The sequence below is a fragment of the Piliocolobus tephrosceles genome, chromosome 8 (assembly GCF_002776525.5).
Source record: "Piliocolobus tephrosceles isolate RC106 chromosome 8, ASM277652v3, whole genome shotgun sequence".
NCBI classification, from domain to species: Eukaryota; Metazoa; Chordata; class Mammalia; order Primates; family Cercopithecidae; genus Piliocolobus; species Piliocolobus tephrosceles.
Genome location: NC_045441.1, coordinates 124,723,891 through 124,744,307, shown reverse-complemented (window position 1 = coordinate 124,744,307; position 20,417 = coordinate 124,723,891). Strand labels below are relative to the sequence as shown.

General features: G+C 37.6%; 1 protein-coding gene across 1 annotated transcript in view; it reads right to left on the bottom strand.

The window, feature by feature from the left end:
• NUP205 (nucleoporin 205) overlaps positions 1–20,417 on the bottom strand; it is a 90,196-nt gene that overhangs the window by 29,516 nt on the left and 40,263 nt on the right. The window contains exons 16-30 of the mRNA XM_023190051.2: positions 18,543–18,642; positions 18,005–18,142; positions 16,504–16,693; positions 15,067–15,187; positions 13,315–13,396; positions 12,650–12,814; positions 12,197–12,321; positions 5,581–5,695; positions 3,788–3,937; positions 3,123–3,194; positions 2,604–2,761; positions 2,168–2,248; positions 1,242–1,433; positions 230–497; positions 31–129 (exon numbers count right to left, since the gene is read on the bottom strand). Coding sequence (XP_023045819.2) covers positions 31–129; positions 230–497; positions 1,242–1,433; positions 2,168–2,248; positions 2,604–2,761; positions 3,123–3,194; positions 3,788–3,937; positions 5,581–5,695; positions 12,197–12,321; positions 12,650–12,814; positions 13,315–13,396; positions 15,067–15,187; positions 16,504–16,693; positions 18,005–18,142; positions 18,543–18,642 — 2,056 coding nt within the window. The remainder of the gene's footprint in view (positions 1–30; positions 130–229; positions 498–1,241; positions 1,434–2,167; positions 2,249–2,603; positions 2,762–3,122; positions 3,195–3,787; positions 3,938–5,580; positions 5,696–12,196; positions 12,322–12,649; positions 12,815–13,314; positions 13,397–15,066; positions 15,188–16,503; positions 16,694–18,004; positions 18,143–18,542; positions 18,643–20,417) is intronic.

Genomic DNA, 20,417 nt, shown 5'->3' with positions numbered 1-20,417 from the left:
CAGAAAGATTAGGAATTGATCTCATTCTACCTGCTTCTAAGGTGTCTGGCTCATCAGGTCTCTGGGCAATCTGTAAGTAATAAAGCAGAGAGCCATACAAGTGAGTCCTCACTCGCTGGAAGCCACCACCTAGGGAGATTAGGAAGATGTCAAATGAAAATCTTTTCTCAATTAAAGTTAAAACAAATACAACGGACAGAATTTATAGAAATTTTAGATGAAAAAAAACCTGTCTTCAAAATGAAGTCTAACAGTTTCTTCAATATGATGTAAAGTGAAGAATCTCCAATAGAAGCAAAACCCACTAATGGGTTCTCTTCTGGAGGAGGTGAGGTGAAGGAACTATCAAGCATAAAAGCGTAATGGGCGTCTGCTGGTCCCAAGACTGATGTTTGCTTCTGTTCGGTGAGGACGGCCTGGCTTAGGTGAGCAGTCAGTGTGAACACTGCCCCGGCGACCACAGGCATTAACTCCTGCGCTGCTTCATCATCCAGTATCTTAAAGGACAAGGGCAAATTAGAGTGAGAATCCTACTTTCAGCTATAATCATTAACAAGTTTCACAGCTTTTTTTTTATTTTATTTGTCACCCAGGCTGGAGTGCAGTAGCATAATCTCAGCTCACTTCAGCCTTGACCTCCTGGGCTCAGGTGGTCTTCCCACCTCAGGAGATTGGTCTCACACTCCTGGGCTCAAGCGATCCTCCCACCTTGGCCTCTCAAAGTTCTGGGATTACAGGCATGAATCACTGCATACAGCCCATTAACAAGTTTTATATACATTTAGCTTGTCAACTATGATAACAATATAAGAATGGAATACAGAAATTAGTCAAAAAAAAAAAGAAAAGAAAGAAAAAAATCTAATATATACAGAGAAATTTAAATATGATGCTAGGTAATGGGTGTTCTTAACCAGAAGGGATTCCTATCAGAATTCCCTAAGGAGGTTTTCTTTTTGAAATTCACATAAATGGTCTCACCATTACATTCAGTAGGTCTGGGGTATGCTCTGTCCACGTAAACTTTTACAAAGCTCCCTAGATAATTCGGACACACACTCTGGTTGACAGTCACTACTGTACAGAATTAATCCCTTTCTCAAGGAAAGTCTTAATGTTGGTATTGCGCAATTCTATTTTATTCCTGATCAAAAATGGAAAACAATTGGGGTGCCAAAATTTATTCGTTTAAATGATACATATTTGTTCAGCAGTATAAAGTAATTCAGGAAGTATGTCACCTTATCATGCACGTCTTGTAAAATATCACGAATAATCAGTTGTCGATCCTCTGCCTGAATGAGGTCCTGGGGACAAGCTGTCAGTATAATTTCTACCAGTTGTCTCCAGGACTCCAGAGCATGACGTTTTGCATGAAGACACTGCAGCAATTTATTTCTTCCTACCACATACTGAAGTACAGTGCTGATTTCCTAAAGCCACAGGAATGGAATCACAAGGTTAAACAGGCAAATAAGATCAGTTATCTGTCAGTTACTCAGAAAATATCTATTTGGAAACCTACTACATGCATGCCAGGAAGCAGATATCTTTTCATATTATTTCAGTAGCCAGGGATATAAAAAATATTAATATATAAAGTGTGTACGTTTGTGTGTATGTGCATGAAAGGTAGGGGACAGAGGTGGCATAGAAAAATTTGTATTCTTTGACACTATCTTCTTTCTCCTTGTACCTATCTACTTATACTTGCTTACTCTAGAGCACTAGAATTATCTAAACTCCAAGTTCAATGGCATGTTTCCCTGACATCTCTTTCATTTCTTTGCCTCTTGCTTTGGCCTGGCCAGCTATGTCTCCTCCATGCATGTGGTTCTTCCCACCTGATCTCTTACCTGTAACTTTCCACTTGTGATGACAAGTGACCCTCCTCTCTCACTGACGGGGACCAAGTGAGGTATAATACGAAATATGGCCAGGTGGCAAATCCTTAACTAGCCTAGCAGAAAAGGTGTTATTTATTTCGGCATGGCAGATAGTTCAGCTTATAAAAGTTATAAAATCAAAAGTGAAAGACTCCCTAAATGTTTAATTTTTAGGTAGCTTACTAATTAGCAAACTACATGTTAATATACTAGTTTAGTCTTTTCACCAGCGACCTAAGTAGTTAAAAGGTTGAAATGAACACATACTCAATAGAGCTTACCTCCATGAGTAGAGGTCTCTGTCCTATGGCTGCCATACCCTGAAGGGCATTTACTTCAGCTACAAGAACCCTATGAAGAAGCTGGATAATTAGGAAAAGAAAGAAAAATAAGACATTTCAGACACTGGTAGAACAATAACACCTAGCAATTATCATAAACTGCCCTAAAGGGAAAGGCGTCAGATACCTTTATATATAATCTAACAAGAGCAATGTCCACTTTCCAGACCAAAATATTAAGTATCCCTTTTCAAGAAGTTAGTGTGATACATTAAGTTTTATTTCAGGGATATTTTACAAAAACCACAGTCCTTCCTATAAACTAGTAAACCAATGTCTCTATCAGAAAGAAAACCTGTATGGTTCTATTTGTTTCTGATGACTTAAGGTCTGAGCCACTTGACACTGCAGATATGTACTTTAAAGCAACCCTCACCTTGACATTGCAGACTGTCTGTCCCCGTAAATTCTTGTGTTCACAGTTAGCAATAACTTGTTCAATCTGGGTCCGATCAAAAAAATCCAACTGCAAAGGCTCAGGGATCTCCTGACTGAAGTCAATCGAGTCAAGAATATTTAGAATTTTTCGACGTACTAGAAATAACAAAAAGTAATTTGATTTTACTTGGGACATCGAAGAGAAGGGCAAACCATCATATTCAGTTGATTTTCAAAGATAGTGCTATTTTCAGAAAGAGCATAAAATAGTCAAGAAACTGAAAACTGTATTGGAATCTAAATTTGATTTTATTTCTGATACATCCATTAACAAAAATATTTTCTTTCCTGTTGTATAATCCTATTATAAAAATTTTTCAGGTGGCAAATAATCCTTTATATAGCTTTTCTATACCAGTTCAGAGTTTGCAGGCACAGGCAAAATAATCCCTTGAAGTTTTAAGCAATTTAATGTATGTCTATAAAATAAATTTATTACAAATTCAAAGGGCGTTACCTTTCGTAGCAGTGTCAAAGTGAAGGAACCCAGAAACAGACCTGTTTTCATCTTCCATTCCTCCTTCACCATCTGTTAGAACATCAATAATATTGAATCAGAAAAAGTAGAACATACTCTCAAAACTACATTTATTTGGAAATAACAAACATAAGGTATTTCATTTCTAGGTCATTGTTTCTGCATCAAAGAGCTCTGTGCAAATGGATAATTAAAATGCAAAGACTGATGAGGACTTACTACCAACATTCATCTAACTCTTTCTGTCCCTATGGAATCCACTTCACTATTGTAAAGAGAATAATCAGATTCTCAAAAATGGCAAGATCCAATCATGCCAATGAGATGATTTTAAAAGTTTACACTTAATTTGCATGAATAATACATATTGAAATAGCTTAGGTCATGCTGGCTCAGTATGACAAACTCCACTGACAATTCTGTATGTAATACCGGTATGATTATAGTGTCATGTGGATGCTTAAAATAATAATAAATGACAATCATAAGATGAGTTAAAATTTTTGTGTTTTAAGAAAAAAAAAAATTCTAAAAGTGAGAAGACAGTTTTGGTTTATAGTCACATACTAAGCACAAGCTTCACATTTGTGTTTGTCTTCACAACAACTAGTCACCAGCGCAATAAAACAAATACCAATAATCACCTGAGTATGGTTTCACTGGCATGTCATCCAGTAAGAGGTGTAGGAGCCTCTGGGTATGTGACCGCTGACGATTCAGAGAGGTTACCCTTAGTTCTATTGAGGCAGTTTTCATAAGCCATGACATCTGGTTCAGCATAGATATTTCATATTCTAGAATTTAAACATGCAAATTTTGTTTCCCAGAGTAATAACACAGTATCAAAACAGACTTAAATTCTGTAATTCAACAGATATTTCCCATGTAACAAAGTCAATAATTTACGAAACTCAGCAACATAAAATTTCTCATCTGTAAAATAACAAGAGAAAAAAGATACCGACAAAGAAAAAATAAGCTAGTATAAATCTATGAAAGATGAGCTAAAGTAAATGAAGAGTAAAAGACAATCAAGTTTTCATTACTGATTTCAATTTCACAAAGATCCTGAGTCTATCGTTTTCTGACACTGATATATAAAACAGTATTTTAAAGTAACTTTCAAATACATAACTCAAAAACTATCATAGTCTGGTTTTGATTACACAAAACAAATACTTAAGAAAAATTAAACTTAAATTGCATGATTTTATAATACCTCAATTAAGGATGTGGTTTAACATTTAATTAAGGCTGAGAATCACTTATACAGTAGTTTTTATTTTTATCTATTTGTTTTATTGTTGAGACAGGGTCTCACTCTATCGCCCAGGCTGTACTTGAACTCCTGGCCTCAGTGATCCTCCTGTCTCAGCCTACCTAAGCACCGGGATTACAGGCGTGAGCCACCGTGCCTGGTCCCACAATAAGAGTTTTTTAATCCAATACTATTTTAATATGCTTGACATTGAAACCCTAAATTGTGATAGTATAAACATAAAATTAACCAAATAACAGTAATACTAATAATAATTTCAGGCGAAGCTAAATGAAGTTTTATAAAACACATACCATAATAGGTAAGATGTTAATTTTTATTTTTAATTAGTTAGGTGTAAAAAGAGTGTTTCTAAAAGCTTCTTACATAAACAAAATCACAGATCTAAAAATAAGACACTTATGAAAATAAAGTGAAAAACCTCTTGCCATTAGATAGCTCTCAGAGGTCTAACACCATTATGCTAAAAGGTAAATTAAATGCTGACAATTACTAGTAACAGAAATTTGTTTATGGCATGTGTGAGCCCCAATTTCCTAAAACATAAAGATGATACAAGCTAAACTTTTAAAAAACTCAATAGACCAAGACTGTCTGAATATAATCTGAATTCAGAAAACTGTTAAAAGTTGGTCAAAAAGAAAATAAAGTAGAATCCTGATAACACTTCATTAGCCTGGAATAATTGTTAGTCATGTCAATAAACTAAGTTTAAACTGTTTTCTACCATAATTAGTTTTCAACTTTTCATTTCAAGACCTGAATTGGTTTCAATACAAACACAAGAAACGAAAGTATATCAGGATTTTTTTTTTCTTTTAAACAGCCTGGGAAGAGAAAATCAGAAATCTCTGTAAAACAATTTTCATTCAAAACCTTTAAATTGCCATTAATTTTCTTATCCCTTCAACACAATCTTTAAATTTTATTTGCTGTAAGAGAATCAAATTCCATCCTTGACAGGCTATATTTAAATAAGTTTTTGCCAGCAGTTAAAATATCTTGCTTCTTTGAGCAGAAATTACAAAAGGAACCTAAAATAACAAAGAAGCTGAAGTATCTGAATTAGAACAGAATTCCCCCAAATATTGTATAAATAAAATAACTTAACATGGAATCACAAATGTGTTCTTATAATAAGTGAAAATAGTGGCCTACCTTTGTTAGAAAATGGTAGATACTGCAACTGGGAAAATAAGAAATCCTGGCTGGTTCTCAAGTACCTCATAGTAGGACCAGACGTATCAGAGCATGCACATAACTGATATATGACCTAAAGCATTAAAGTAAGAAAAATCCCTAAATCAGTCTTTCTGTGTTACACATATTAAGGTAACAAAATATGAACTGAGACCTACTAAGTGAAAAATTAGGGCCCATCAAAACTCAAGTAAAATGAACAGATGCACAAAACAGAAGCTCAGAGTTATGAACAGTCCTTGGCAGCCTAGCTCAAGAAAAATACACTGAAATATAATTGAGTGTTGATGACATTACTACAGAACTATTATTAATATACTTATGAATACATACACATATAGTTAATTAGTAAATTTTAGTATTTTAGCTTAATTATCAGTAGCAGGCCGGGCCTGGTGGCTCACGCCTGTAATCCCAAAACTTTGGGAGGCCGAGGTGGGCAGATTACTTGAGGTCAGGAGTTTGAGACCAGTTTACTCAACGTGGTAAAACTCCATCTCTACAAACATACAAAAATTAGCCAGGCATGGTGGCGTGTGCCTGTAGTCCCAACCAGTTGGGAGGCTGAGGCAGAAGAATCACTTGAACCCGGGAGGTGGACGTTGCAGTGAGCCAAGATCACGCTACTGCACTCCAGCCTGGTGACAGAGCAAGACCCTGTCTCAAAAAAAAAAGGAAGAAAAAAAAATTTATTAGTAGTAAATTACTTGGAAATAACTTCTGAGAACCATACGAGTTATATCTCAACCTCAGGAAGATTAAAATTACCGAAACTAAAGCAAATGCAGAAATTACAAAGAAGATCCATCAATTCCACTAAATAACAATAAACTGAATAAAAATTTAGCAAAAAAGAACAGATAAGAGAAAAAAGTTCTTATAGTAAATATAAGAAAAAGTTACTAGTTCTAATGTATATAAAGGTCTCCATTACAGATATGAATAACATAAATATCTAAGCAGGTCAAAGGATAAAAGACATTTTATGTGAGAAAAATAAAAGTAGCCCATAATCAAAAATGTCCATCTGTTTTCAGGAATTAAAAAAAAAAAAAAATCAAGATGATAATAGGTAGGTACCATATTATAAATCAGCAAATTTTTTTTTTTTTTTTTTTGAGTCAGGGTCTCACTCTGTCACCCAGGTTGGAGTACAGTGGTGCAATCACAGCTCACTGCAGCCTCAACCTCCTGGGCTCAAGTGATCCTCCCAGCTCAGTCTCCCGAGTAGCTGGGACTACAGTAATTGCATACCACCATGCGTGGCTAATATGAACATTTATTAGATGTTTTCCATGTACCAGGCACTTTAGACATCTTTATTCTGAGCACTATTAGTACCTAGTATAATTGTTATGACTACTTGTGAATTAAAATCTAAAGTCAAACTCTTCATAGCCTTTGACCCGACAGTCAATCTTCATTATTTTCAAATTCCATATTTGCAAATTCACCTAACATGCTAAAATTTATTTATAATCCCCAAATCGACACTTGCAGTGCTTCCATGGTCCTTCATGTGCAGGAGGTAGAACAGCTACAAACTGCAGTCACCCAACTCTCATGCTCTCAAATGAAGCAATGCTTTTCCTGTTCCAGCTATCATACTATAAAAAGTGTCCTTTAAATGGTCTATTTAGTGCCACAGTTTTTTGCATTTTTGTGCTTGTTGATTTTGCTGTTTAAAACAGCCCCCAAACATAGTGCTGAAATGCTGCCTCGTGTTCCTAAGTGCAAAAAGGCTGTGATATGCCTTTCAGATAAAATACTACATTAGATACATTTCATTGAGGCTGAGTTATAGTGCTGTTGGCTATGAGTTTAATGTTAATGAATCAACTACATGAAGTAAGGTATCTTTAAACAGAAGCACACATAAAACATGATTATGAATTCATCAGTTGACAAGAATGTTGGAACCAGAAACTTGTAGGAATCCTAGCCTGTATATTCCACAGGGCCAGTGAATTCACCAATTCAGTGTTCACAATGACTTTATAAAACACAACTACTGTGAATAACAAGAAATGACTATGAACCCTTGTCTGGAAATACATTCTCTCTTTTTTTTTTTTTGAGATGCAGTCTCATTCTGTCACCCAGGCTGGAGTGCAGTGGCATGGTCTCAGCTCACTGCAAGCTCCACTTCCTAGGTTCACACCATTCTCCCGCCTCAGCCTCCCAAGTAGCTGGGACTACAGGTACCCACCACCACGCCTGGCTAATTTTTTGTTTTTGCATTTTTAGTAGAGATGGAGTTTCACCATGTTAGCCAGGATGGTCCTGATCTCCTGACCTCGTGATCCACCCGCCTCAGCCTCCCAAAGTGCTGGGATTACAGGTGTGAGCCACCATGCCCACCTGGAAATATATTCTTAAGAAAAATATAAAACAACCAAAGGCAATTTATTTATTTACAACCTCGCCTCAGTCTCCCAAGTAGCTGGGATTACGGGCACATGCCACAACGCCTGGCTGATTTTTGTTCGCTAGAGCTGAGTAAAAAAAAAAAACTGGAAACAACCTGAATGTAATTCACATTGTTGCAGCACAGAAAGTTTATACAGAGAGAAGGAGTAAAAAGGGCACAAAATTTCATGTATACTAAATACAACTATAAACAATGTATATACACAAAGAGAAAGAGAGAAGACAGGGGAAAGAGTAAGCAGTTCTGCTATAGATGTACATTGACCTTTCAGTTTTGATACTGTTTTGATATTCTATAAACAAACAAAAACTTAAAAAGCTAATACTGAACTTCTCAAAACAAAATCAGTTAGGTGTATTACTGGGTAAGTTAAGAAAACACAAGAAGATACTCTAACATGTGGAAGAAATAATACTATTAGAAGAGAAATGCTGGGCACAGAGAATCACGCCTGTAATCTCAGCACTTTGGGAGGCCGAGGCAGGCGGATCACCTGAGGTAAGGAGTTTGAGACCAGCCTGGCCAACATGGGGAAACCCCATCTCCACTAAAAATACAAAAATTAGCCGTGCATGGTGGCCCGGGGACGCCTGTAATCCCAGCTACTTGGGAGACTGAGGCCCCAGAATCGCTTGAACCTGGGAGACGGAGGTTGCAGTGAGCCAAGACCACACCACTGCAATCCAGCCTAGGTGACAGAGCAAGACTCTGTCCCCCAACCCCCCTCCCCCATCAAAAAAACAAGAAGAGGAGGACACAAAAAGTGAGTTCAAAAAGCACTGCAAGCCATTTTACTAAGATGTGGCCTATATCCTTCCTGGTTTCCAAGACCAGGTAGAAGAAATCTCCGTTCTTAAAGAAAAGAGGGCAAAAGCACCAGGCCTGGTCTCAGCTTCTTCACCCAGAAGACTTTGTGTTGCAGGACAAGGAAGGTATCAATAAGGACCATTTCCCTTTCCTACGATCAGATTTATTTAAACTAATAAACTCTTCTTACTTACAGGTTTAAATTTTTTTTCTGAAGCAGGGTGAAGTACAAACATATAGGTAAAAGCAGTATATTTAGTTATAAATAGAGCAGTGCTTTCTGTAAACAATGCAGATCTTGACTCATCGGGTCTAAAGTGGGGCCTGAGATTCTGCACTAATAAGCTCCTAGGAGATAATGCTGATGATACTGGTCTCTGGGCCATATTTGAGTAGCAAGGTCATAGAGCATATGTTATAGTTGGGCGCGGTGGCGCACGCCTGTAATCCCAGCACTCTGGGAGGCTGAAGTGGGTGGATCACCTAAGGTCAGGAGTTCCAGACCAGCCTGGACAATGTTGAAGCCCCATCTCTACTAAAAATACAAAATTAGCCAGGCATGATGGCACATGCCTGTAATCCCAGCTACTTGGGAGGCTGAGGCAGGAGAATCACTTGAACCTGGGAGATGGAGGTTGCGGAGAGCTAAGATCGCACCACTGCACTCCAGCCTGGGCAAAAGAGTAAGACTCCATCTCAAAAAACAGTAACAGCAACAACAACAACAAAAAAACCAGAGAGTATGTTATAAACTGGTAGACTGCTGGTATGGACATGTTTTCCTCGGACAGTACAGTGTTCTAAAAATTAGAACAACTTTCACAAAAATTCAGATTTCCAAATCCTTTTAAAAATTAATAAATAAAAACAAAAATTCAGACAATCTGGCCCAACAAATCCTGCACTCTGGCATGGTAAAATAAGCCAGAGTTTAGTAGGAAGGGATGTGCTCTCCAGTTGCCAGATTCTCCCTTCCTCCTGCTCCCTTCTTAACTGGACCCTGGCTTCATTCATTTACTTCACCTGCCGTTAGCCTAGGTGTTAAGCTTATCAATTGTTTCTACTTATATATCAAATTCTGTAAATCTGTGCTAATATGTACATCAAATTTGTTCTTCCATTAAGGAAGAATTAATTTTGATTTATAGGAAAACCTAGCTACAGTACTTACAGTGAAGGGATGTTTGGACAGAGGACAGAAAAGAGAGCAAAGAATTACAAAAAGAAAACCAGGAGATGAACAAAGAAAAATCTCTATGCCAGTAACACTAAGAGGTTAGTGATGCATTTCTCTTTTTTTTTGAGACAGGGTCTTGCTCTTCCAGGCTGGAGTGTAGTGGTGTGATCTCGGCTCACTGCAAGCTCCGCCTCCCGGGTTCACGCCATTCTCCCACCTCAGCCTCCCGAGTAGCTGGGACTACAGGCGCCTGCCACCAAGCCCAGCTAATTTTTGTATTTTTAGTAGAGGCAGGGTTTTACCGTGTTAACCAGGATGGTCTCAATCTCCTGACCTCATGATCTGCCATTTCTTATCATAAAAATGTAAATTTAGGATAACATTTAAATTGAGAAATTAGTCACAGCTTATAAAGCCTAGTTCTTTTTTTTTTTTTTTTTTGAGACAGAGTTTCCCTCTTGCTGCCCAGGCTGGAATGCAGTGGCATGATCTAGGTTCACTGCAACCTCTGCCTCCTGGGTACAAGCAATTCTCCTGCCTCAGCCTCCTGAGGAGATGGGATTACAGGCGTCCACAACCACGCCTGGCTAATTTTTTTGTATTTTTAGTAGAGATGGGGTTTCATCATGTTGGCCAGGCTGGTCTCAAACTCCTAACCTCAGGTGATCTGCCCACCTTAGCCTCCCAAAGTGCTGGGATTACAAGCGTGAGTCACTGCGCCCGGCCAAGCCTAGTTCTTAAAACATTTATAAAATGAATAAAACAATAAATAAACAAAAATGAACAAGCAAAATGAAAGTTCTCATTATAGTTTACTTATTTATTTATTTTTATTTTTTTAAGACAGTCTTACTTTGCCACCCAGCTGGAGTGCAGTGGCATGAACTCAGCTCACTGCAACCTCTACCTCCTGGGTTCAAGTAATTCTCATACCCCAGCCTCCCAAGTAGCTGGGATTACAGGCACACGCCACCACGCCCAGTTAATTTTTATATTTTTAGCAGAGACAAGGTTTTGCGATGTTTCCCAGGCTGGTCGCCAACTCCTGGCCTCAAGCGATCCAGACCACCTCAGCCTCCCAAAGTGCTGGGTTATGGGCATGAGCCACCGTGCCCAAGCCCAGCCCTCTTATAGTTTAAATCTTAATCTGACATTCTACCACCTAACATAGTTGTATATAGGACTTCTTAACTTACTTACTTATTAAAAAGTGCTTTCTGGCCAGGCACGGTGGCTCATGCCTCTAATCCTAGCACTTTGAGAGGCCGAGGCAGGTGGATTACAAGGTCAAGAGATCGAGACCATCCTGGCCAACATGAAGAAACCCTGTCTCTACTAAAAATACAAAAATTGCTGGGCATGGTGGCGCACATCTGTAGTCCCACTTGGGAGGCTGAGGCAGGAGAGTCGCTTGAACCTGGGAGGCGGAGGTTGCGGTGAGCTGAGATCGTGCCACTGTACTCCAGCCTGGGTGACAGAACAAAACTCTGTATCAAAAAAAAAAAAAAAAAAAAGTGCTTTCCCAGCCTGGGCAACGTGGCAAAACACCATCTCTACTAAAAACACAAAAATTAGTCAGGCATGTTGTGACACACATATAGTACCAGCTACTTGGAAGGCTGAGGTAGAGGATCATCTGATCCAGGGGAGGTTGAGGCTGCGATGAGCTGTGATCACACCGCTGCACTCCAGCCTGGGTGACAGTGAGACCCCATCTTTAAAAAAAAGTGCTTTCACTTACATTCTCATTGAAGTCTCTCAACAGTCCATTTCAGATCGAAAAACTCAGACTCAGAGACGTTTCATGCCATGCCCAAGGTGACTTTGCCTGTCATGGGGTAGAGATGGGAACCAGAGGTCTTCTGACCCATCAGAAGGAGCTACTTTAAACACAGCACTGTTGAAAAGTTTCTACACTGCTGGTAAAAATCCATCACAAAAATCTATTTCCTCCATTTTTCAAGTGATTAACATAAGATTTGGATCTATAAGATCTTGGGGTTTGTGCTTTATGGATTTTATCCACAAATGAAACGTCAAACTGCTAAATGAACTCATTTCAACTAAGTCCTACTGTTATACTGTCATATCTGTGGTGTACTCATGCACCTGGTCAAGTTTCTTCTATTAAGTACCATAAAACCCGGCTTTCTGTGTACCTGGTAACATAGCTCAGCAAGTTGAGGAGATTCTCGCACTGCCACTGGGCCTGTTCTCCCTTCCGTTCCTTTCTCCAAGATGTTTAGGATGGCGTGAAGGCATGTCCGAGGGCAACCTAACACTCCTACATTAAACCAAAAAGAAATTCAACTTTTCTTTTAGAATTTCTGCATTAAAATCTTAGACTGTCTTTTCAAAAGTTAAATTCTATAAATATATGCTGTACTGTAAACACTCTTTCAAATACTGATATGGAAAATTGATAAAGGCTGATTCTCTATAGCTCAGTTTGTCCAGGTTGTTCTAAGCCCTAAGGACTGACCCATCCATCACCTTACCTTTCACACACTTTTTCTTTGAATGAATTATCCCATGAGCCCAGAATGCAATAAATGACCCCTGGGATACACAAATATGGATGGAAAGAAATGCCTTTATGTCTTAGGCTATACCTGGATCTTGTAGATTTGTAGTACTGACAGGTTTCTTCAATTCAAAGCCCAACAAGTAGAGAGCAAGATTGGGTGGATTGCATTCCAGAGAGGTAATGAGAAGATTCAAGATGTGGATTCTTGTCTCATAACGAATTGCAACTAATTTCTTTTCAAGTTCTGACCCTTAATGCAGAAATCACAAAACAATGGAAAGATAACGTAAGTCAAATGAAAAATACAAAACTTGTATTCCAAACCTCCATGTTTTCTTTAGATCATTTGCCTGATTATCTATCACATTCATTTCAGATTTATTTAAAGAGGAATCCTAAAAACCTTATAAATTTACAAGTTGAGTATCCTTTATCTGAAATGTGTGGGACTAGAAGTGCTTCAGATTTCAGATTTTTTGAATTTCAGAATATTTGCATTATACAGGTTGAGCATCCCTAATCCAAAAATCCAAAATCCAAAATGAACCAATGAGCATTTCCTTTGAGAGTCAAGTTGGTGGTGCTCGCGAGGTTTCAGATTTTATTCTGAATTTTGTATTCTCAACCTGTATTCTAGCAAATTCTCAATTTCTCTTACACCATCACTAAACAGTTAACAAGTGTTTTCTTTAAATTAAGCATATATAAAAAGTAAAAGAATGCATGTATGCACATTAATCTAAGGCATACCCTCTTCCAGACGTACAAATTCTTCTGCATCTTCACAATCCAAACACTCCACAAATCCAGCCATTAGTTTCTGACTTATACTCTGAAGTAACATGAAGGTAAAAAATGACAAATTATTACAGGTTTCTAAATATTAGAAAAACTATGATTGATATATGTATAAACATTCATCCATAAAGAAAAATAGGCAAATCTGCTTAGGTATTTACGTTTTAGTTACATTTTTAGTAGAAAACTCAGTGCCTTAAGTTGCCATAATTTAACTCTCTATACAAATAAGAAACAAAAGTTTTATAAATTTATTGATTTCAAAACTTGCTTCCTAATTTTCCTTGATTTCCCAAAGAATCAAGCTAGTTAAAAAAAAAATCACATGAAACTGCTGTTTACTGAGCTCTTCATTATACAGTCAATGTTATGAGATCTTAACTAAAACGTAAAATAAAATTTTCATCTTCTCTCTTTAGAAATGTATTACTTATCACTCGTTTTCTATTTCTGAGCTGATTTTGCCTTTAATAATCTAGGAGGATGTTAAATCAGCAATAATAATTTATACCAAAATCGACCAAAAAAATCAGCACATCAAAAACCTTTAGTATCCCCCGATTATCGCATGGTTTCATAAACCTCATCCGTAAGCCACAGATGAGATTTACACTTATGGTGGTTCTCATGCTGGGTGGTACCACCACTCCAAAGGGAACTTAGAAATAAGTGGAGTCATCTAAGTAATCACAACTAGAGGTTACTACTGACAGATAGTGGCATCTAGGGATGCTAAAGGTACTAGATGTGAGGGACTATAACACAAAAGATCTGTGCCATCAACATGCCAGAAGAGTCCTTATTTCAAAATAGGGACTCTATGAAGGACTACACAACAAAATCCTTCAACGAGGCCAGGCACGGTGGCTCACGCCTGTAATCCCAGCACTTTGGGAGACCGAGGTGGGCACACTGCTTGAGCTCTAGAATTCAAGACCAGCCTGGGCAACATGGTAAAACCTTGTCTCTACAAAAAAATACAAAAAAACTAGCTGGGTGTGGTAGCATGCGCCTGTAGGATCACTTGAGCCTGGGGGCAGAGGCTGCAGTGAGCTGAGATTGTGCCACTGCACTCCAGCCTGGGTGACAGAGCGAATTCCTGTCTCAAAAGAAGAAAAATAAAAATTCTTCAACTAGCTAAGGCAGTGACTGCCAACATAAAGACAATGGGATGAAATGTTCATACAGAAAAAAAGCAGATTCAGCAATTGTAGGTATTCAGTGAACAGAACTATTATAAATTGAATAAAAAGAGGAACTCCTAAAAACACTCCGCAGTGTTATCAAATGAAGTGACACACAGGTGGATCACAAGAAAACCAGTGAAGTAGACAACTTACGACAATGAGATATTCAGAACTGCAGAGGCTCACTTAGAACACAGGCAACTGACAGGTCGGGAGCAGTAAACAAACAAGTTACAGCAAACCTAATAATTTTAAACATGCCTAGAGTAGCAGTGGTCGTTAGGCTATACAGCCACATACTATAATACATGCAGTAACACTGCCAATAGCATCATCTTCAAAGATAAGTCATAGCCAAGTTCGTGGATAGGTTTTCACCCATCCTATAGAAATATACTTACTCTTAATGAATTTTTCCACAACCAAGAATATGATTCCTCTATAGACACTATAACTTTCATATATAGTCAAAATGCACAATGCACCAAAAAACAACAACAACAACAAAATTAGTTACCTGGTCATGTGTGAAATCTCCAACCAACTTTATCTGAATATTAGAGTTGCAAGAGATACAACAGAGGATCTTGGCACTTTCAAAAGCCAATTCTGGATTAGTATCGCCATGATATAGGTATCTTTAAAAAAAGAAAACATTTGAGGAACAGTGATAAAATTTTTGGTGTCTCACTATTCCCAATAAAGAAAATTCAGAACCAGGGCTTCCCCTGCCCATACAGCACTTTGAGGTAAATTAGAAAAAGCTGTCCCCTTCTAAACAGATGCAGTCTGTTAGGGGTTGAATCATGTTCCTGGCCCCAAAATCCTTATGTAAAGTCTGGCTAACCCAGTGACCTTACCTGAAAGTAGGGTCTTTGCATACATAGTCAAAGAAGTTCAGACAAGGTCATTAAGGAGGGCCCTAATAAAATATGACTGGTGTCCTCATAAAAAGGGTAAATTCAGACACAAACATACACACACAGGGAAAATGCCATGCAGCACTGAAAGCAGAGATCAGGGTGATGCTTCTACAAGCCATGGAACATCAAAGCACCAGAAAGCTCAAGTTTTCTGTGACAAGTTTGCTTCCTGTCCAGCCCTATCCTCCAAACACCTAGTTTCCCTACAGGAGATAGACAATATTGTCATTTTAGACTTAGAGATTTTGGGTGGGCACGGTGGCTCACATCTGTAATCCCACCACTTTGGGAGGCTGAGGTGGGCAGATTGCTTGAGGTCAGGAGTTTGAGACCAGACTGGCCAATATGGTGAAAGCCCATCTCTACTAAAAATACAAAAATTAGCTGGGTGTGGAGGTGCACATCTATAGTCCCAGCTACCTGGGAGGCTGAGGTGGGAGAATCACCTGAGCCTGGGAGGCGAAGGTTACAGTGAGCCAAGATTGCACCACTGCACTCCAGTCTGGGTGACAGAGCGAAATTCTGTCTCCAAAAAAAAAAAAAAGACTTGGATTTTTAGAACATGGAAGAGAAGAAATTGTAAAGTTCAGAGTAATTAATATCAGGGTAGCTAGAGAAGGCAAGAGTAAAATGAGGCCAGGCGCGGTGGCTCACGCCTATAATCCCAGCACTTTGGGAGGCTGAGGCGGGCGGATCATGAGGTCAGGAGTTTGAGACCAGCCTGACCGACATGGTGAAACCCTGTCTCTACTAAAAATACAAAAATTAGCCAAGCATGGTGGTGCTCACCTGTAATCCCAGCTACTCAGGAGGCTGAGGCAGAATTACTTCAACCCAGGAGGTGGAGGTTGCAGTGAGCTGAGATCATGCCACTCCACTCCAGCCTGGGCGACAGAGCGAGACTCTGTCTCAAAAAAAAAAAGAAAAATGAGGCAAAAAGAAAAAAAAAGTAATGCACTAGATATCTAACCAGATTTGAAAATCAAAGCTAGAATGTCTATTTCATTTCCCTACCTACAAAGGTAACTTACCTGGCAATGTTTACCACATTATCTGCCTTCTTAGTTCTGGGATTAATTCCCTGCAAAAGCTGTTCTAAAGGAGAGACTATTAGAGCCAGTTGACTTTCTCTTAGAAGGTCCATAAAAAGATTTTCCTTTTGCAGAGTAAGATTGAGAAGTGCAAGGCAATGTTGTACTGCTTTCTCCAGGTGTTTTTTCCCTATCAACCAAAAATAAAGTTAGAAAGTTCTAAATTTATCTTAAAAACTCACAGTCAATTCTTGGGAAAACAAAACAAATGACAAGTTTTAGATTTTCAAATCTAGAGATTTAGACTCTTGTTTCCAACTTTCAGCAGCAAAACCTAGAGACTTAAGCTCTCATTGTTTCAAACTTTCAACTCCAACTTCATAAAACTACTCATCTAGGCAAGTTATGGTTATTTTGCAATCCAGAATACTTCCATGGAATGGATTCTCAAGTCACTTCTCCTTTATCTTTTCCCTTATTGTTTAGAGCAATGGTTCTCAGAATGGGGTGATTGAGCCCCAAGGGACATTTGACAATGTCTGGAGGCACTTCTAGTTATCATAACTGGAAATGTGCTACTGGCATCCAGCTTACGATACACAGGACATCATCCACAAAAAAGAATTATTCAGCCCAAAATGTCAATGGTGCCAAAATTGAGAAACTCTGATCTAAAGTAAGACAAAATCATTGTGGAAAATAAAGCAGAAAACAGAAAGAAGGATCACCCATAATCTTACCGACAAAATTTAAAACTGTGGCCTAATTCTTCTTATAGTTTCTTACCAGTATATTCTGACTATACAGTTATTGTTCATATGTTTAGAATCTCTTTTCTCATTTTGATCATAGCCACATTAAGTAAAGGTAATATAGCATCATGGTAAAAAGCATGAGCTCTGGAGCCAAACTGACTAGGTTCAAATCCCAGTTCCCACACTTGCTAGGGAAAGCCAGTGTAACTTCTTTGTATTTCAGCTTCTTTATTTTTTAAATGAAAATAATAAGATCTAACACATTTTTGAATAGATTGAATGCATTAATATATGCAATGTGCTTTTAAAAGAGCCAAATACATAGTAAGCACTCAATAAATAATAATTAGTGGTAATAATAACAAGTAAAATTTATTGACCACTATGTATCAGGCACTATAGTAAGTGCTTTTAAAAATATTATGGGGAGGGAGGGGGGGCGATGGACAAAAAAGTACTTTAAAGTTGGGGATGTTAAAGATGTTAAAAATGATAGAAAGATCACTTTACTTACAAAAGACCCTGCAGTGAAACACAGTTACACTGAGAATCTCTCTGTACTTTAATCTGTTTTTACTTATAATACACTCTCGTTTAAATGATTCATTGAAAACACCACTTCAGATACATAGAGAGAATCTTACAGGGAAAACTGACCTCAGAGATCATCTATTTCAAATTCTCAGTTTACAAAAGATGAAAACATCAAAACTGTTTGCAAGACATGAAGACTTTTAAGTATATACCAGGAAAGGGGGCATAGGTGTCAAGCTGCTTAACTCCTTCTTCCAGTAAACTGAGAGCAAGCTCCAACATTGGTGACTCATTCAGCAGATGATACATCAGACTAAATCCAGGTGGCTTATAGGCTATGATTTCTTCTCCTAAATAGAACATAACATATTCCAAGAGATGATGGGTTAGTATTTTTGTCACACCCTTGATTTATATGAAATGTATGAGACTTGTAAATTAGATGGCATCTAAATAGATAAAGGCAAGTTTCAATTTAAAAACACAGTAGTAATTCTTCTAAGGGCGAATCTGCATGAAGCAGTTAGTCAACTATTCTGTTAACTCATTAAAGAAACTGTAATGCAGTGTTCTTGATCTTCCATTCAATAACTTTTTCTCTTGAACAGAAAAATTAAAATGATTAAAACAATGAAACAAAAGATTAAATTCTAATTTAAAAGTATAATTTTAAATGTATGTATCACATAGCCATAATTTATAAATTATAAATAATTGATACCTTATTTGAAAGTGACAGAATTAAATTACCTTGTAGTTCCACAAACTGGTCTACAAAATCTTCAAGCTGAGGCTCATAATCTCTGAGCAATTTATAAAACACCTCCAAAACCACCTCAGCAACTTCCCACTATAGAAAGATACAAATATGTCAACAACAATAAAACAGACCAAGGTGGTGGCCTTGCAAGGCTTTTCCCTCTTTCCCCTTCTTTTTCCAGTAAATGAGTGAAATTTCTTATCTACTTTATTCACTTAGGCTAAGCAATATAGAAATTCCAATTTATTTTGCTTTATTTTGCTAAAAGATAATGAATTGGCTCATTTTCAAGGTAAAATATTTTTAATTCATTATTCTTAAAGATATATTTTTATAGGAGATGTTTGGAATTCATTAATACATTGACAACATTTAGTATCTAGTCATAGTCAATTTATAATTAAACGTCAAATTTGGACACTTTTCAAGTGCCAAATATTTCACATTTTCTCTAAGAAGCTCGGCTGCATGGAATCTGAGAAATCATCTCATCTAAACTCCTTATAAGTGAAGCAAGTGAAGCTCAAAGCAGGGAATGAATTCCCCAAGACCATAAAGTCTGGCAGCAAACAGGCTGAAAGTCGAGCCCAGGCCTCTTGTTCTTAGACCAGGGTTCCATCCATGGCTATAGTCAAAGAAGGTAAGAAGACACAATCACTGGTAGGCTTGCCCCAAATAATCCCATTATCGCCTTCTTGTTCAAAATGTATTTAAAAGCTATGTACCAGTAAAGAAAAATACCTATGCCAAAAAAATTATATATAACCACATTGCCAGTAAAATTAAAAGTTTGCTTAAAAAATCCACTACATAGAATTTTAATAAGACTGTGTTGGTCACTGTAGACAGGGTGGTTTTTTGAATTACTATTTTAAAATTATTATTTCCACTGCACATTAATTGTATCAAGGCTGAGTTAGAAAATGGGACTATAAAGTGACTTTTTTATTATTTTTATATTATTCACTGTTTTGCAGTTTCCAAAATTTTCAAAAAAATTTATTTAAATAAAAAAGGCATATTACCACATAATAATGGATTTAGGACCGGTAAACATACTGATTGCCTCTAACACCTTGTTATTTATCTCAATCCAAAGCACTGTTTGTGTGAGCAGCTAGTGTCCTAAAATAGTCATATAAATTAAGAACACTTTCAAGTAAAACAAATTCACAAAATTGAGGGAAAATTTTTTAGAGTAAGTTGGGGTGGAACTGAAAGAATGGCAGCTAGGGAAAAGCAGCAACACTTGAAGTGTGGCTCTGCATGGGTGAAAAGTGATGGCATCTGGAGAGAATATGGCTGACTAATGCTCTAAACACTCAGATCACAATGATCTTTTTAAGAAAAAGCATATAAGGCATTTAAAACAACTGTAAAAAAAGTACCGGAACATTTCGATGAAATGAGTGCTGTAATTATCAGCACTCCTTATTCATCTGAAATGACTTTATTCGTGAGGCATGGTTGCTGTTACTGTTTTCTTCCCATCAGGAAATATATGTCAACAAGGTAGTTCTAGAGCTAAATTTATACTCCATCTCAGTGTTCATTTTTACAACCTGGCAAGCCAAAATTCTAATGCAATTGATAAAAAAAAGAACTTCAATTATTTGTGTCTAAATATCAGAAACAAGCTATATCCAATGACAGGTCAGTGAATAAACTATGCTAGATACAAGTAATAGGTTTTATGCAGTCACTAAAAAGACTTTTTTTTTTTTTTTTTTTTTTTTTGAGACAGAGTCTTGAGCTGTCACCCAGGCTGGAATGCAGTGGTGTGGTCTCGGTTCACTGCCAGCTCCACCTCCCGGGTTCACGCCTCAGTTCATTCTCCTGCCTCAGTTTCCCAAGAAGCTGGGACT